The 17,766-nt window shown below is 36.8% G+C and overlaps 2 protein-coding genes across 3 annotated transcripts in view; both read right to left on the bottom strand.

Moving 5' to 3' along the window:
* LOC126946291 (motile sperm domain-containing protein 1-like) overlaps positions 1-17,766 on the bottom strand; it is a 415,617-nt gene that overhangs the window by 21,964 nt on the left and 375,887 nt on the right.
* UPRT (uracil phosphoribosyltransferase homolog) overlaps positions 1-17,766 on the bottom strand; it is a 31,059-nt gene that overhangs the window by 7,414 nt on the left and 5,879 nt on the right. For both annotated transcript variants that reach the window (XM_050776396.1, XM_050776397.1), the window contains exons 2-3: positions 3,662-3,704; positions 761-830 (exon numbers count right to left, since the gene is read on the bottom strand). In XM_050776396.1, coding sequence (XP_050632353.1) covers positions 761-830; positions 3,662-3,704 — 113 coding nt within the window. The remainder of the gene's footprint in view (positions 1-760; positions 831-3,661; positions 3,705-17,766) is intronic.

The following is a 17,766-nucleotide window of genomic DNA, read 5'->3' as shown; positions in this document are numbered from 1 at the left end:
ACTCCGAGAATGCTATATACCCCATCAATTCAAACTGGGACCCCACTGTGAGCCACAGCAGAAAGCCTCCTCATTCCATTCTTCTTTATGAGCCTCCATTCTTCCTTAAAAGCAGAAGAAAGTGGCTGAAGTAGTTATTAAGACATGCTCAACTCTTGGTCTCATCCTGAATTTGTGTCAATTATGATGCAACAAGCTCAGTCCCCAATTTTCATAAAGTCAACCCTTTGAATAGAACAGTTTTACATTATTTACTAAAGAACCAAATCATAATTTCAAATCCCTGAAACAGGGATCTTTGGCTACTTTCTATTAAAGGATAGAACAAAGCATCTTCTCCAATTCTTATCATTTTTGGTTTTCTTTTTTACTTTCTATCCTTTTTTACCATGTAATTTCAGTGCCAAAACAGACTTGCCCATTTGTGCTCACCAGCAGCTTTCCCATAGAGATGAAGATAAGCTGCCAGCAATTCTTAACTATGGTCCCAATGGGCTGTCATCAGAGGCAACACCTGCATGCTGAAGAGTATTTATTAACCTTTAACTTGAATTGACAAGCAAGCCATTAACAAAATGTCATCTACACAGATTTCTTTCCTAAATGCCTGAGAATTTTTTTTTTAAGATTTTAAAAGAATAGTTCCACCTAGGCTCCTCGTTTTGCATATTTATTTTACTTAGACTGCTTTACTTCCATCTTTCCCCATTCTAGCTCGGAATTTTTATGAGGAAAATTTGAGAATAACAGCCCTAGTTACCTGTTGGAGTGGTCACCATGCATTCCTTATATGGCAGCTGATTCAATCCCTCTTCCACAACAAGTCTGATCTAGAGAGTCAAAGGAAAAAGAAGTTGAGAACCTGCTGGGAATCTCCTGTTAGCTGTTAGCTTCAGGAGCTGAACAGTAGGCAGAGTCATGAACACACTAGGCAAAGGTTTCACTTATGGAGGCAGGAAGGGGCCCCCTATCATGTGTTAGATACGGGGATAGATCCAAATGCCATGCTACTTGCTGCTAGGTATCCAGCCTCAGATAGGCACATGATTGCCACCAAAAGGCTCCAATATGCCTTCTGATTCTCACTCTGTCAGTCCAGACTGTGAAGGACACAAAACTCCAGCAAGTGACAACAGTCATGGCAGGCACTCTTGGAAGTAATATACTTCTTATTATTCTGGAAATAGTGCCCACTCGGAATTTCTCTGCTTTATTCAGTACCTTGGAAATCGTTAAGTCAGATGATTTTTAACAAAGGCCCACCATAATGTAAATAAAGCCTGAAACTTCTTTAGAGGAAATAAATGAGTGCATTGGCTGAACCAATTTACTGAGCTTGAAGGAGGATCTAGTAAAATGCACTGGGGCTTCTCAGCTAAAGAAAAGGCTCATATCAATCCTAATGTGTGGTACAAAGGAAAGCATCACTCAGAACTACTAGAAGAGCCTCCAAAAACAAGATATGGTAATCCCATGAACAACCAGAGCCAACTACAATAAAGGTAATGCTGAGTCTGCAATGCACATTTTATTCAATCAATATTACATTACTGATTGAGAATCTGCAACAGCAGGGAGAAGCACCAGGCCCCCATGCTCTGTTATCACAACATATAATAACACCCTGCTGCCATTAAAACAATCAATTCTAAATAAGCCAGGATTTTGTCAGCCTGTAGCATGAGACAGAGGGCCCAGGCACCTCATGAATACTGCATATGTGTGCATACTCACCTCCAGTCACCATCTTCTGTGGATATTTTTTTTTTTTATGAGCAAATTACAAGGGTAAAAGAGGATTCTTTTCTTTGAAGAGCCTAGATCTTTTCCTCCTAGTAACAGTCCTCTAATGAGTCTTACCTCCTATCCCCATCCCCTCCAACACTGGGACAGAAATTAGTGTGCCCAACTCTTACAGGAGAGCATAAAATCAGAAGAGCAACTAAAATATAAAGAACCCAAGGATCTGAGGGCCAAAGAAGCGAACCTTGACAAATTCAGGATAAAATTAATATATATAAAATAATATATATTAATGACATGTGCTGCAGGAGATAGTGTACTAGAAATCCTCAAGAAGATAAACTTAAATAGCTCCAGTCTCTACCACAACCACAACAGACCCTTTCTCACCCCATATCAGGACCTTCAAAGCCACCTGTAGAGAACAGAGAGAGGTCCAACTCATCATCCCCTCAGGCGAATTATGCCATAGGTCCTTACTATCTCATTGGGCTAAGATTATGCTTGTCCTTTCAGGGAAGCATCTTACAATAACCATGAACTTAACTCCTACTTTCTATAGAAAAAGAACATAAGAACAGCAAAAGAAAGAGGAACCATTTTCTACCAGTAAACACCAAAACAGCAGCCATTAAGATACAAGTTATTCGAGCCAGTTCTTTTGGTTTGATAAAAGCATAAAGAACAGAATGACCTAACTATTGCTCCAGGAATGTCATCCACATTTATCTTGTTACTATCCAAGGGTTTTTACTGCCACTGAAAACTCAAGTAATTTTAAATAAAATTGGTCTCTGAACCAAGAATATTTATGACCAAAAGCAGAACAGGAGTTGTCTATGCTCTTTTGGAATAAATTCCTCAGGCAAAACCTAAATGAAAAGTTTCATGCCTTTTTTTTCACATTCCTTTTAATCATCTACCTTAATCTGATTATAACTTTGGGGCTAAGAAGCCATGTTCATTCCTTTCTTTCCCAAACTAAATTTGTACTTAGTTTGTAAATCTGGTATTTAGATAATAAACACCATGAGATTAGGGACCATGCCTACCTTCTTCACTATTGTATCTCATCTATCTGGACACAGTCTAGCACAATGCCTGATTCACACAAGTTTAGTGAAATACATTCATGAAATATACACTAAACTTCATGAATATACACTAAATATAAATATACATTAGACTATATATAAATATAAATATACACTAAACTTTCCTGAATGTAATGTATTTTCTACTGTGGATTAAAACTAATATCCACAGCAGAAAACATGTCAACCTCACTCCAAGCACTGAGCATGCTTAGATATTAACACAAGAAGAAAACACAGTGCTTACCCTGAAGACAAACCACTTTGGACTAAGATCCTCTCAGATCACACTAGATAAACAGAATTGGGCTTGGTCAATCCTTAATAGGAAGTGCCTGAGGAAAGCATAGACAGTCAAATGTACTATTCACATGTGAAGGCTAGTACAGGAAAGAAGAGGCAAAATAAGCCTCCTCCCGCTGCTGCCGTAAACTACAAGAAATATATTTTTGTACATTCGCTGGATACCACAAGTGTAACTATTAGGTCTCCTTACATTTTTGGTTTTCTTTTAATGTACTTCACTGCCCTAAGAGGAGGCACTTAAGAATTGCTGAGACTCAAGTTACCAAGATCCATTTGAGAGGTAGTGGTATCTCAGAAATACAGGGAATTAGTTCATGGGCAATGCTTTGTGGTGAAGAGTATTGAAGTAGACCTTTAATGCAACAGTGAAACAATACTTCATTAGCCTGGCAAGATGATGGTTACTTAGTACAATCTCTTTCAGCCCCAGAATGCTCTAGAACAAAAATACCCCTTAGTCTACCATGATTATATCACTAGGCAAAATAATGAAATGAAAATGAAAAGCCCGCACCTACCAAACGATCCGCAGAAAACATGAAGTCCCCTCTACTGGCTGTCCTAAAAAAAAAGATAATACAAGTTTTAGTCTAAATTAGAGCTTTAAGGCAAAATGTTATTTAATACATACAGTAACACTGATATTAAGACCTATAACATACTAAAAGCTTAAATGTTTACATGTACAGACTATTACCGAGGCTAGATACTTTTTACTAGGATACAGGCATCTAAATGAGATGACTTGATCAATAATGAAAATGCTTATTTGATATCAACATTAGAGACTGGAACTGAAAAGATCATGCAGTCCCCCGCTGAGCTGCCCAAGTACATATTAGTCAACCAGGAGATGAACAAGTTACCCCTGGAGGGTGAGAACAAGCCCAGAGCTAAAGTTGAGAGGAAACTTTGCAGTAAGAAAAGCACTTTCTCCCCATTTTCCCCCTCAATTCACCTTGATCTAAAACCCATATTACCAAGATAAGTAACCCATCTACTTTGTAATCTTTTCTGGAACTAGGATGGTATGAATAAATAAATCCTCTACTTTTGCCACTGCTTTCAAAAACATATAACCTAATTTCTGAGAACTCATTCTCAAATAATTGATAATTTGTTCCTTTTGACTGTTTTTTCAAATGAGTACTTCATTCCCTAGATCTTTCTGCCATTTTCCTGTCCATTTCCTCTGGTCAGTATCCTAAGGTAACCAAGTAATAATAATCCAGGGCTACCTCTACCCACAAGCTGTTAACGAGCCAAAAAGGGAATGTTAAACAACTTATGTTATTTCTGTACATAAAAATGTAGTATTGTTCCTCATCCTTCTTCCATATAAGTTAAATGATCTGACTGAATGGATTGATTTACAGCTTATGTGCTTAAAAATCCCCATCTGCCTATCTATGGACTACATAAAGTATTCTCCAAAACAGCATCAAAATGATATATGCAAACACATATTATCTCAGTATATCATTAATTTCCACTCTTTTTCCTCAAGCTGCATTTGATTTCTCTGAGATGGAAAAAGCAATGAAATAGCCCTGACACAAATGGCATTAGGTTTCTTAGAGTAACCATAGTTCTATCATACTACAGATACTAGCTCTCTAAAATATAAACCACAATTGAGCAACAGCAAGAATCTAGGTCTGTGTTGTTTATGTACAAAAATTCCTTAAACTCAGAAAACTCTATCCACACATACCTACACACACACAGAGCCCCTTTAAAACAGGCTCAATTTCATGAACTGTGGTTTTCAAATAAGATTATCCAATTACACCAGCACCTTTCATTTATATAATTAAACTTCACTACAGTGAACTACAAAAAATACTGAAACCTACTGCTCTGTTTGCTAGGTCTATGCAAACTTACCTAGGCAGCCAGAACATAGTTTTTCAATAAGAAGTCTGGATTTGACTTAAAGACATATGCAGTGTTATATATTATGGGAGACACCAGAAATGTCGGTTTTAATTTCTGAACAGTTAGCTATCACTTGAATACAGAGAAACAGTATATTAGGTTAAGTGATCAGAGTTGCCCAAATCTGTTATTTTACTTTGGAATCAAACATTTTACTACCTTTCACACCCTCCCCCACAAAAAAATCAGCCTCAGCTAACTTTTGCATAAAAAGCACCTACTTTCTCTATATTCCAAAAAAGGTACACACTATGAGAACTTAATATGAGCTGTTATCTCTTGACATCTATTTGACCTCCAGTAAAATCATTTACCACTCCAAGTAACTCTACAAGCTGTAATTACTTACCTATTTCCTGCTGTATAGGCAGACTTCAGATCCATACTATTCATTTTAAATCCATTTAGAAATTAAAGTATATCTAGAATACAATAAGTTGACCTCCTTTTTTAAAAAAAATCCACAATGGCCTTCAATATCATATTTAAATCTTTAACATTGTTAAGACTAGAGTTTCATAAAGCAGGTATTTACTTGTTGTATCAATGAAGCTGCATGTTTTCTCTGAGGCTCTATTTTAGACACAACGCTAGGCTGAAATATTTGTTAATAGGGATGTTTTAATATGAACCAGACTCCAGACCTTCTTCATTCCACACACTTCATTTTAAATCATAAATGTAATCTCTCCTACTGGAAATAAAGCTTTGAAAGACACATTAATCATCTTCTATCTGATAATAGTCCCAAATAAAGTCTAATGTAAAATTACCACAATGTAAAAAACACACAGACGCATATCCCTGGAATATTTTTAAATATATCTAAATAACCAAATATCAAATATTTAAACAGATAATGATATTCAGGCACTTGTAATCCAAAGTATAGATAGCTAATTAATGTTAGGCTGAGCATATTTTAAATTGTACAAACCCCAACAAGGTTTAACAATGCAGATTTAATCATATCTGAGAACCCACTTTTCTTGACACCGCCACACACAAACAAATGTGTCACACACCTGTAGCAACAAGACAAATGCCAAAGGCAGTCATTTTAAAAAGTGATCTTCACACTGAAACAACAAAAGAATGAGATTCATACTGGAAGCTAAATCCTTATTTTTTAATTTACTTTTTTTCAACTTTTATTTTACATTCAGGGGGTACATGTGTAGGTTTTTTACCTGGGTGTATTGCATGATGCTGAGGTTTGGGTACAAATGATCCTATCACCCAGGTACTTAGCATAGTACACAACAGTTAGTTTCCCAATTCTTGTTCCCCTCCATCCTTCCCCCTAAAATTTAGTAGTCCCCAGGGTCTACTGTTGCCATCTTCATGTCCATGAGTACCCAGTGTTTAGCTCCCATTTATAAGTAAGAACATGCAGTATTTGATTATCCATTCCTGCATTCATTTGCTTAGGATAATGGCCTCCAGCTGCATCCATGTCACTGCAAAGGACATGATTTCATTCTTTTCTATGGCTGCATAGGATTCCATCATATATATTTACCACACTTTTTCTATCCAATCCACTGTTGATGGGCACCTACATTGATTCCATGTCTTTGCTATTGTAAATACTGTTGTGATGAACATACAAGTGCATGTGTTTTTTTGGTAGAACAATTTGTTTTCATTTGAATATATACCCAGTAATGGGATTCCTGGGTCGAATGGTTTCTAATAATTTCAGAAATCTTGAAACAGCTTTCCACACTGGCTGAACTAATTTACATTCTCACCAACAATGTATAAGCATCTCCTTTTCTCCACATCCTTGCAAAGATCTGTTGTTTTTTGACTTTTTAATAATCACCATTCTAACGGGTGTGAGATGGTATTTCATTGTGGTTTTGATTTGCATTTATCTGATTAGTGATGATGAGCATTTTTTCATATGTTTGTTGGCTGCTTGTATGTCTTCTTTAGAAAAGTGTTTGTTTATGTCTTTTGCACCTTTTTAAGGGGGTTCTTTGTTTTTTGCTTGTTCAATGTATTTAAGTTCCTTATAGATTTCTGGATATTACACCTTTGTCAGATGCACAGTTTGTGAATATTTTCTTCCATTCTGTAGGTTGTCTGTTTACTCTGTTGATAGTTTCTTTTGCTGTGCAGAAGCTCTTTAGTTTAATTAGGTCTCACTTGTCAATTTTTGTTTTTGCTGCAATTGCTTTTGAGGACTTTGTCATAAATTCCCAAGGCCAATGGTAAGAAGGGTAATTCCTAGGTTTTCTTCTATGATTCTTGTAGTTTGAAGTCTTACATGTAAATGTTTAATCCATCTTAAGTTTTCTACACAGTGAAAAGTGGGGGTCCAGTTTCATTCTTCCGCATATGGATAGCCAGCCATCCCCAAACCATTTATTGAATAGGTAGTCCTTTCCCTATTCCTTATTTTTGTTGGTTTTGTCAAAGATTAAATAGCTGTAAGTCTGTGGCTTTATTTCTGGGTTCTCTATTCTGTTCCATCAGTCTGTGTGTCTGTTTTTTCACCAGTACCATGCTGTTTTGGTTACTGTGGCCTTGTAGTATAGTTTGAAGTCAGATAATGAAGTCAGATAGTGTGATGTTCTCTTTGCTTAGGATTGCTTTGGCTATTCTGGCTCTTTTGGGGCTCCATATGAATTTTAGAATAGTTTTTTTTTCCAATTCTGAGAAAAATAATGTTGGTAGTTTGAGAGGAATAGTATTGAATCTATAGATTGCTTTGGGCAGTGTGTCCATTTTACCAAAACTGATTCTTCCAATCCATGCTCATGAAATGTTTTTCCACCTGTTTGTGTCATCTATGATTTATTTTAGCTGTATTTTGTAGATCTCCTTGTAGAGATCTTTCACCCCCTTGGTTAGATGTATTCCTAGGTATTTTTTTGCAGCTATTGTAAATGGAACTTTTTTTCATTTATTTACTTTATAGATATGGGGTCTCACTATATTGCCCAGGCTGGTCTTGAACTCCTCAGCTCAAGTGATCCTCCTGCTTTGGCCTCCCAGTGTGCTTGAATTACTGGCATGAGCCATCATGCCCAGCCCTGTAAATATGATGTGTTCTTGATTTGGCTCTCAGCTTGAATATCATTGGTGTATATAAATGCTACTGATTTTGGTACGTTGATTTTGTATTCTGAAATATTACTGAAGTCATTTATCAGTTCCAGGAGCCTTTTAGTGGAATCTACATGGTTTTCTATGTATAGAATCATATTTTCCATGAAGAGATAGTTTGATGACTTCTTTTCCTATTTGGTTGCCTTTTATTTATTTCTCTTGCCTGATTGCTCTTGGTAGCACTTCCAGTACCATGTTGAATAGGAGTGGTGAGAGTGAGTATCCTTGTCTTGTTCCAGTTTTCAAGGGAAATGCTTCCAGTTTTTGCCCATTCAGTACAGTGTTGGCTATGGGTTTGTCATAGATATATGGCTCTTATTACTTTCAGATATTTTCCTTTGATAACTAAGAAATGATTTTTTGAGGGGTTTTATGATAAATGGAGGGTACACTTTATCAAAAGCTTTTTCTGCAGCTGTTGAGATGATCATATATTTTAAAATTCTTTTTATGTGTTGAATCACATTTAGTGATTTGTATATGTTGAATTAGCCTTGCATCCCAGTAATGGCACCTACTTGATCATGGCAAATTAACTTTTTGATATGCTGTTGAATTTGTTTTGCTAGTATTTTGTTGAGGACTTTTGCATCTATGTTCATCGTAAGTGGCTTGTAGTTTTCTTTCTTCATTGAGTCTTTGCCAGGTTTTGTTATCAGGGTGATGCTGGATTTGTCGGATTCACAGAATGAGTTAGGGAGGAGTCCTTCCTCCTTGATTTTTTGGAATCGTTTCAGTAGAACTGGTATAAACTCTTCTTGCATGTCTGGTAGAATTCAATTGTGAATCTATCTGGTCCAGGTCTTCTTTAGGTTGGTAGGCTTTTTATTACTTATTCAATTTTGGAACTTAATGTTGGTCTGTTCAGGGTTTCAATTTTTTCCTAATTCAATTTTGGGAGAATGTTTGTTTCCAGGAACGTATCCATTTCCTCTAGATCTTCTAGTTTTTGCATCTAGAGTTGTTCATCATAGTCTCTGAGGATCTTTTGTATTTACATGGGATTATTTGTAATGTCACCTTTGCCTTTTCAGATTGTGATTATTTGGATCTTCTCTCTTTTTATCCTTTATCAATCTAGCTAATGGTCTATTGATTTTGTTTATCCTTTCAAAGAAGTAACTTTTGATTTTGTTGATCCTCTTTATGTTTTTGGGTATCAATTTCATTCACTTCCACTCTGACTTTAATTATTTATTTTCTTCTGATAGCTTTAGGGTTAGTTTTTTCTTGTTTTTCTAGTTGCTCTAGGTGTGACATTACATTGTTAATGAGATCTTTTTAACTTTTTGAGGTGTTTAGCACTATAAACTCCTCTTAATCCTGCTTTTGCTGCATCCCAGAGATTTTAGTATGTTGTGTCTCTGTTTTATTTCAAAGAATTTTGTGCAAATCCTCAATTTAATGCGGACTTGTTAAACCCGACTCTTTCCTAAATGTTAAGTGAGACTGTCTATAAAGCACTTTAAAATTTCCTGGGACTCTAGCAATTGTGTATATTTAAAAATATGTACATCTCATAGTAGACCCAAACCAACATGAAACCTTTTCCCCTCTTCTTACTAGGCTTCACTACTACTAGTACTATTACTATTACTACAACTTCTAAATGGAGGGATTCTCTAGCATGTTGGAGGACATTCTCCCCTGTGATAATTACAACTTCAATTCTCACAGCAGATATTGACATTTTATCACTTATTCTGTTTCTTCTCTCTATTCAGAATACGCTTAACAACCCTCATCTTTTTTTTTACAAAATCAATTTAACAACTACATATACATACGTGTGTGTGTATGTGTGTGTGTATGTGTGTGTGTGTATATATATATATACACATATCCTATATATATATATATATATATATCCTAAATCACAATGACTTAAGTATATAACTCTTCTTTAAAAAGGTCCATAAACTACAGGAGGTACCTAATGTTATACACATGTTACTACTTTATTTTCCAGAGGCCACCATTTATTAAAAGCTTCCTTGGTGCCCAGTAGTAACCACTTTTGGTGTATTATCTCATCTAATCCTCATGCAATTTAAAAAGTAGATTTTATTATCACCACCACTTTAGCAATGAGAACAGTGAGGCTTCCAAAAGTAAAGTCAGGTTCTTTACAGCCTGGAGCTCTCCAATTCCAAGTCTCTGAGAAGAGCAATGACTTATATTTTGCCCTAATAAGGAAATGCTTACTACCAAAAGGTTGCCAATTTTTTAGATATCCTTTTAGGATTCTTCTCTCCCTGTGAATCAGATTGACATGTATATACAATGCAAACAATAAAACAATGAGTCTGGGAGGCAAATAAAATATCATTAAAATATTCCTTCTGAAGAGGGAAAAGTTTTTATAACATGGCTTGTAAAATATGTACTAAGGTTACCACATACAAGAATACATCCTTTCCAAAAATGACTAAAGCAAAATCTTGTGACTTATCACCTAAAAACAACTTAATTTAAATAAAATGCTAGTAGCACTGAATTAGTTGTCATTTCAAAAGTTTAAATGTATCACTCTCTCTGGGAGGATTATATACAAAGTTTGTTTGTAGTGTATGGGGCAAGGGGTAGGTTGGGTGTTGTAGCTGGGCATAGGTTTGCCAGATTAAGCAAATCAAAATCAGTACCCACCCCTACAAGTAAATTTGTATTTCAGAAATCTCATGAAATATTTAGGACATACTTAACATTAAAAAATCATGCATTATTTATTTGAATTCAGATTTAACTAAGCATCCTGTACTTTGACAGGCAATCTAAGTTGAGGAGGAAGAATTAAATGGACTCAAACTCAGCTCTAATGTGCTTTTTTTGGTTTTGAGCAACAAGTCAAAGGAAAGTACAACAAAAAAGCTTTTCTGGCAGGTTTTAACCAAAGGAATGTTTCATTTAAAGTTAATGTTTAGTGAAAACATGACCTTTACATCCATAACTACTTTATTATTATGAGATCACTAAAATATAGTCCCAAAGTTTGTCATAATATACAGATGATTTATGAATGATTTTCCTTCTCCTTCCTTTACCTTCACAAAAACAAACCCCCAATGAAGAATTTGGAGCAAACTTAACCAAAAGCAAAATGTTTTTTTAAAAAAATAGTATAATGTTACTATTTTTTTTTTTTGCCAGGTGCAAGTCACCAAGGCCACAGCACTTTAGCACCTTCCTAATAAACTCATAAAATAGAGTGTCAATAACTATTTACCTGCACCTCAAAGCTGTGTTCAATGTGAACATTCAAAATAGGACAGAGGAGAGGACCCACAGGCCCTCTTAAGGAAGCAGACTGCTCCTGCAGGACCTGGGAGACACCCCAAATACTGTGAGTGCCCCAACTATGGAAGAGAGAAAGGGAGACCCTCCTCTCCCAAACACACAGCCCCACTGAAGAATCTGAAGGTCTGTTTGCGGGAGAAATTTATGACCTTACCTGGAGCTGAGTCAATTTAGATTGCCAAGTGAAATACAGGGGTAGAGGCAGCAGCAGAAAGGCCCTGGAAGCTTGCTGGGTCCCCAAGCAGCCCATTCCTGCCTGACAAAACAGGAATCCATCAGGAGTGAGGTCAGAGGAGTAGGGGGTAAATCTCCACAGGGAGAAGGAAATCTCTAGCTGAACTTTGTAACAATTTCAATGGGGTGAGAAGCCTCCTGGCCAGAACTCAGGGAGGGCACAAATCCAGTGAGCTGACTCCACAGGCAAGGGAAGAAGTTTTTCTTTCTCAACTTAGAGGCAGGTAGCCTGGGCAATTTTTCAAGCCAGTCGTGCCCACCGCCTGAAAACAGACTTGGGGCTGTTGGAGGGGGCACGGTGGGAGTGAGACCGGCACTTTAGTTTACATGGGAGCTGGGTGAGGCCTGTGACTCCTGGCTTTCCCCCGCTTCCCTGACAACCTGCAGGACTCAGCAGAGGTAGCCATAATCCTCCTAGGTACACAACTCCAGTGACCTGGGCATCTCAACCCCATCCCCAACAGCAGCCACAGCAAGACCAGCCCGAGGAGAGTCTGAGCTCAGACACACCTAGACCTGCCCCCACCTGATGTTCCTTCCCTACCCACCGTGGTAGAAGAAGACAAAGGGCATATAATCTTAGGATTTCTAGGGCCCCACCCACCACCAGTCCCTCTCCACACTACTACAGGTGCTGCTCCCTGGAAAGTGCCACCTCCTGGTAAGAGGCCAACCAGCAAAAAAATAGAACATGAAACCACCAAAGCTAAAAACCATAATGGAGTGCACTGCACCCCCCTGCCACCTCCACTGGAACAGGCACTGGTATCCATGGCTGATAGACCCATAGATGGTTCACATCACAGAACTCCCATGCAGACAACACCCAGTACCAGTCCAGAGCTGGGTAGACTCTCTGGGTGGCTGGGCCCAGAAGAGAGACAACAATCACAGCAGTTTGGCTCACAGGAAGCCACATTCATAGGAAAAGGAGGAGAGTACTAATCAAGGGAACACCTCATGGGACAAAAGAATCTGAACAACAGCCTTTGGCCCTAAACCTTCCCTCTCACAGAGCATACCCAAATGAGAAGGAATCAGAAAACAAACCCTGGCAATATGACATAAGAAGGCTGTTTAACAGTCCCCAAAAATCACACTAGTTCACCAGCAATGGATGCAAACCAAGAAGAAATCCCTGATTTGCCTGAAGAAGAATTCAGGAGGTTAGTTATTAAGCTAATCAGGGAGGCACCAGAGAAAGGCAAAGCCCAATGCAAGGAAATCCAAAAACAATACAACAAGTGAATGGAGAAATATTCAAGGAAACAGCGCAAAGAAAAAACAATCAAAACTTCAGGAAACTTTAGACACACTTTTAGATATGGGAAATGCTCTGGAAAGTCTCAGCAACTGAATTGAACAAGTAGAAGACAGAAATTGACAGCTTGAAGACAAAGTCTTTGAATTAATCCAACAAAGACAAAGAAAAAAGAGTAAGAAAATATGAATGAAGCCTCCAAGAATTCTAAGATTATTTTAAACAACTAAACCTAAGAATCATCAGTGTTCCTGAGGGAGAAGAGAATTCTAAAAGCTTGGAAAACACATTTGGGGGAATAATTGACAAAAATTTCCCCAGCCTTGCTAGAGACATAGACATCCAAATACAAGAAGCACAAAGAACGCCTGGAAAATTCATCACAAAAAGGTCATTGCCTAGGCACATTGTCATCAGGCTATCCAAAGTTAAGATGAAGGAAAAAATCTTAAGAGCTGTGAGACAAAAACACCAAGTAACCTATGAAAACCTATCAGATTAACAGCAGATTTGTCAGCAGAAACCCTACAAGCTGGAAGCTTTCTATCTTCAGCCTCCTCAAACAAACAAAGAAACAAATCAGCCAAGAATTTTGTGTGCAGCGAAACTAAGCATCAAACATGAAGGAAAGATACAGACTTTTTCAGGCAAACGCTGAGAGAATTCACCATTATCAAGCCACCACTACAAAAACTGCTAAAAGGAGCCCTAAATCTTGAAACAAATCCTGGAGACACATCAAAACAGAACCTCTTTAAAGCATAAATCACTCAGGACCTATACAACAAAAATACAAGTAAAAGGCAAAAACTAAAAACAAAACAAAACAAACAAACAACAAAAAAAAGTACAAAGACAGCAAAGAGCATGATCAATGCAACAGAACCTCACATTTCAATACTAACATTGAATGTAAATCACCTAAACGCTCCACTTAAAAGATACAAAATTGAAGAATGGATAGGAACTAACCAACCAATTATCTGCTGCCTTCAGGAGACTCACCTAACACATGAGGACTCACACACACATAAGGTAAAGAAATGGAAAGAGACATTTCATGCAAATGGACACCAAAAGCGAGCTGGAGTAGCTGTTCTTATATCAGATAAAACAAACTTGAAAGCAACAGCACTTAACAAAGACAAAGAGGGACATTATATAACGGTAAAAAGCCTTGTCCAGTGAAAAACTATCACAATCCTAAACATATGTACACCTAACACTGGACCTCCCAAATTTATAAAATAATTACTAACAGACCTAAGAAATGAGTTAGACAGCAACATAATAATAGTGGGGAACTTCAATACTCCACTGACAGCACTAGACAGGTCATCAAGACAGAAGGTCAACAGAGAAACAATGGATTTAAACTATATCTTAGAACAAATTGACTTAACAAATATATACAGAACATTTCATCCAACAACTGCAGAATATATATTCTATTCAACAGTGCATGGAACTTTCTCCAAGATAGAGCATATGATAGGCCATAAAACAAGCCTGAATACATTTAAGAAAACGGAAATTATATCAAGTATATATATATCAGACCACAGTGGAATAAAACTGGAAATTAACTCCAAAAGCAACCTTCAAAATCATGCAAATACATAAAATTAAATAACCTGTTCCTGAATGATCATTGGGTCAAAAACAAAATCAAGATGGAAATTTAAAAGTTCTTCAAACTGAATGACACATACCTCCCAAATAACGACACAACCTCCCAAAACCTCTGGGATACAGCAAAGGCAGTGCTAAGAGGGAATTTCACAGCCCTAAACACCTACATCAAAAAGACTGAAAGAACACAAACTGACATTCTAAGATCACACCTCAAGGAACTAGAGAAACAAGAACAAACCAAACCCAAATCCAGCAGAAGAAAGGAAGTAACCAAGATCAGAGCAGAACTAAGTGAAATTGAAGCAATAGATATATATATATATATGATAAATGAAACAAAAAGCTGGTTCTTTGAAAAGATAAATTAAATTAATAGACCATTAGCAAGATTAACAAAGAAGAGAGAAAATCCAAATGACCTCACTAAGAAATGAAACATGATATATTACAGTTGACACCAGAGAAATACAAATGATCATTCAAGGCTACTATGAACACCCTTACACACATAAATTAGAAAACCCAGAAGAGATGGATAAATTCCTGAAAAAAAAATACAACCCTCCTAGCTTAAATCAGGAAGAATTTGATACCCTGAACAGACCAATAACAACCAGCAAGACTGAAATGGTAATTTAAAAATTACCAACCAAAAAAAGGTCCAGGATCAGACAGATTAACAGCAGACTTCTACAAGACATTCAAAGAAGAATCGATAACATTCCTTTTGACACTATTCCACAAGACAAAGAAAGAGGGAACACTCCCTAATTCATTCTATGAAGCCAGCATCACCCTAATACCAAAACCAGGGAAGGATATGACCAAAAAAGAAAACTACAGACCAATATCCTTGATGAACGTAGATGCTAAAATCCTTAACAAAATACTAGCTAACCAATACCAACACCACATCAAAAAGATAATCCACCATGATCAAGTGGGTTTCATACCAGGAATGCAGGGATGGTTTAACGTACACAAGTCAATAAATGTAACACATGACATAAACAGAATTAAAAGCAAACATCACACAATAATCTCAATAGATGCAAAAAAAGCATTCAACAAAATGCAGCATCCCTCCATGATTAAAACTCTCAGCAAAATCAGCATACAAAGGACACAACTTAATGTAATAAAAGCCATCTATGACAAACCCACAGACAACATAATACTGGATGGGGAAAAGTTCAAAGCATTCCCTCTAAGAACTAGAACAAGACAAGGATGCTCACCCTCACCATTCCTCTTCAACATAGTACTGGAGGTCCTAGCCAGAGAAGTAAGACAAGAGAAAGAAATAAGGGGCATCCAAATCAATAAAGTGGAAGTCAAACTGTCACTGTTTGCTGATGTGATCTTTTACCTTGAAAACCCTAAAGACTCCTCCAGAAAGCTCCTAGAACTGATAAAAGAATTCAGCAGTTTCTTGATATAAAATTAATGTACATAAAACAGTAGCTCTTCTATACACAAACAGTACCCAAGCTGGGAATCAAATCAAGAACTCAACCCTCTACAAGAGCTGCCAAAAAAAATAAATAAAAATAAAATCTTTAGGAATTAACCTAACTAAGGAGTTGAAAGACCTCTACGAGTAAAACTTCAAAACACTGCTGAAAGAAATAATAGATGACACAAATGAATGGAAATACATCCCATGCTCATGGATGGGTAGAATCAATATTGTGAAAATTATCATATTGCCAAAAGCAATCTACAAATTCAATGCAATCCCCATCAAAATACCACCATCATTCTTCACAGAACTAGAAAAAAAAAATTCTAAAATTCATATGGAACCAAAATAGACCCCACATAGCCAAAGCAAGACTAAGCAGAAAGAACAAACCTGGAAGTGTCACACTACCTGATTTCAAACTATACTATAAGGCAACAGTCATGAATACAGCATGGTACTGCTATTAAAATAGGCACAAAGACCAATGGAACAGAATAGAGAACCCAGAAATAAACCCAAATACTTATAGCCAACTGATCTTCAACAAAGCAAGCAAAAATATAAAGTGGGGAAAGGACACCCTTTTAAACTAATGGTGCTGGAATAATTGGCTAACCACATGTAGGAGAATGAAACTGGATCCTCATCTCTCACCTTATACAAAAATCAACTCAGGATGGATTAGGGACTGAAATCTAAGACCTGAAACTATAAAAATTCTAGAAGATAACATTGGAAAAACCCTTATAGAAATTGGCTTAGCCAAAGATTTCATGACCAGGAACACAAAAGCAAATGCAATAAAAACAAAGATAAATAGCTGGGACTTAATTAAAGAGCTTTTGCATAGCAAAAGGAACAGTCAGCAGAGTAAACAGACAACCTATACAGTGGGAGAAAATCTTCACACTATACATCTGACAAAGGACTAATATCCAGAATCTACAAGGAACTCAAACAAATCAGCAAGAAAAAAAAAATCCCATCAAAAAGTGGGCTAAAGACATGAATAGACAATTCTTAAAAGAAGATATACAAATGGCCAACAAACATATTAAAAAATGCTCAACATTACTAATTATCAGAGAGATGCAAATTAAAACCACAATGCAATACCACCTTACTCCTGCAAGAATGGCCATAATCTAATGTAAATGATGAGTTAATGGGTGCAGCACACCAACATGGCACATGTATACATATGTAACAAACCTGCACGTTGTGCACATGTACCCTAGAACTTAAAGTATAAAAAAATAATAATAATAATTTTTAAAAAAGAATGGCCATAATCAAAAAATAGTAGATGTTGGCATGGATGTGGTGAGCAGGGAACACTTCTACACAGATGATGGGAATGTCAACTAATGGAAACAGTGTGGAGATTCCTTAAAGAACTAAAAGTAAAACTACCATTTGACCAGCAGTCCCACTACTGGGTATCTACCCAGAGGAAAAGAAGTCATTATACGAAAAAGATAGTTGAACACATGTTTATAGCAGCACAATTTGCAATTGCAAAAACGTGGAATCAACCCAAATGCCCATCAGTCAATGAGTGGATAAAGAAACTGTAGTATATATATACGATGGAATACTAGTCAGCCATTAAAAAAATGAATTAACATCATTTGCAGTGACCTGGATGAGATTAGAGACAATTATTCTAAGTGATG

The sequence above is a fragment of the Macaca thibetana genome, chromosome X (genome assembly GCF_024542745.1).
Source record: "Macaca thibetana thibetana isolate TM-01 chromosome X, ASM2454274v1, whole genome shotgun sequence".
NCBI classification, from domain to species: Eukaryota; Metazoa; Chordata; class Mammalia; order Primates; family Cercopithecidae; genus Macaca; species Macaca thibetana.
The sequence above is the reverse complement of the archived record's forward strand: the minus strand, read 5'-3'. Positions and strand labels throughout refer to the sequence as shown.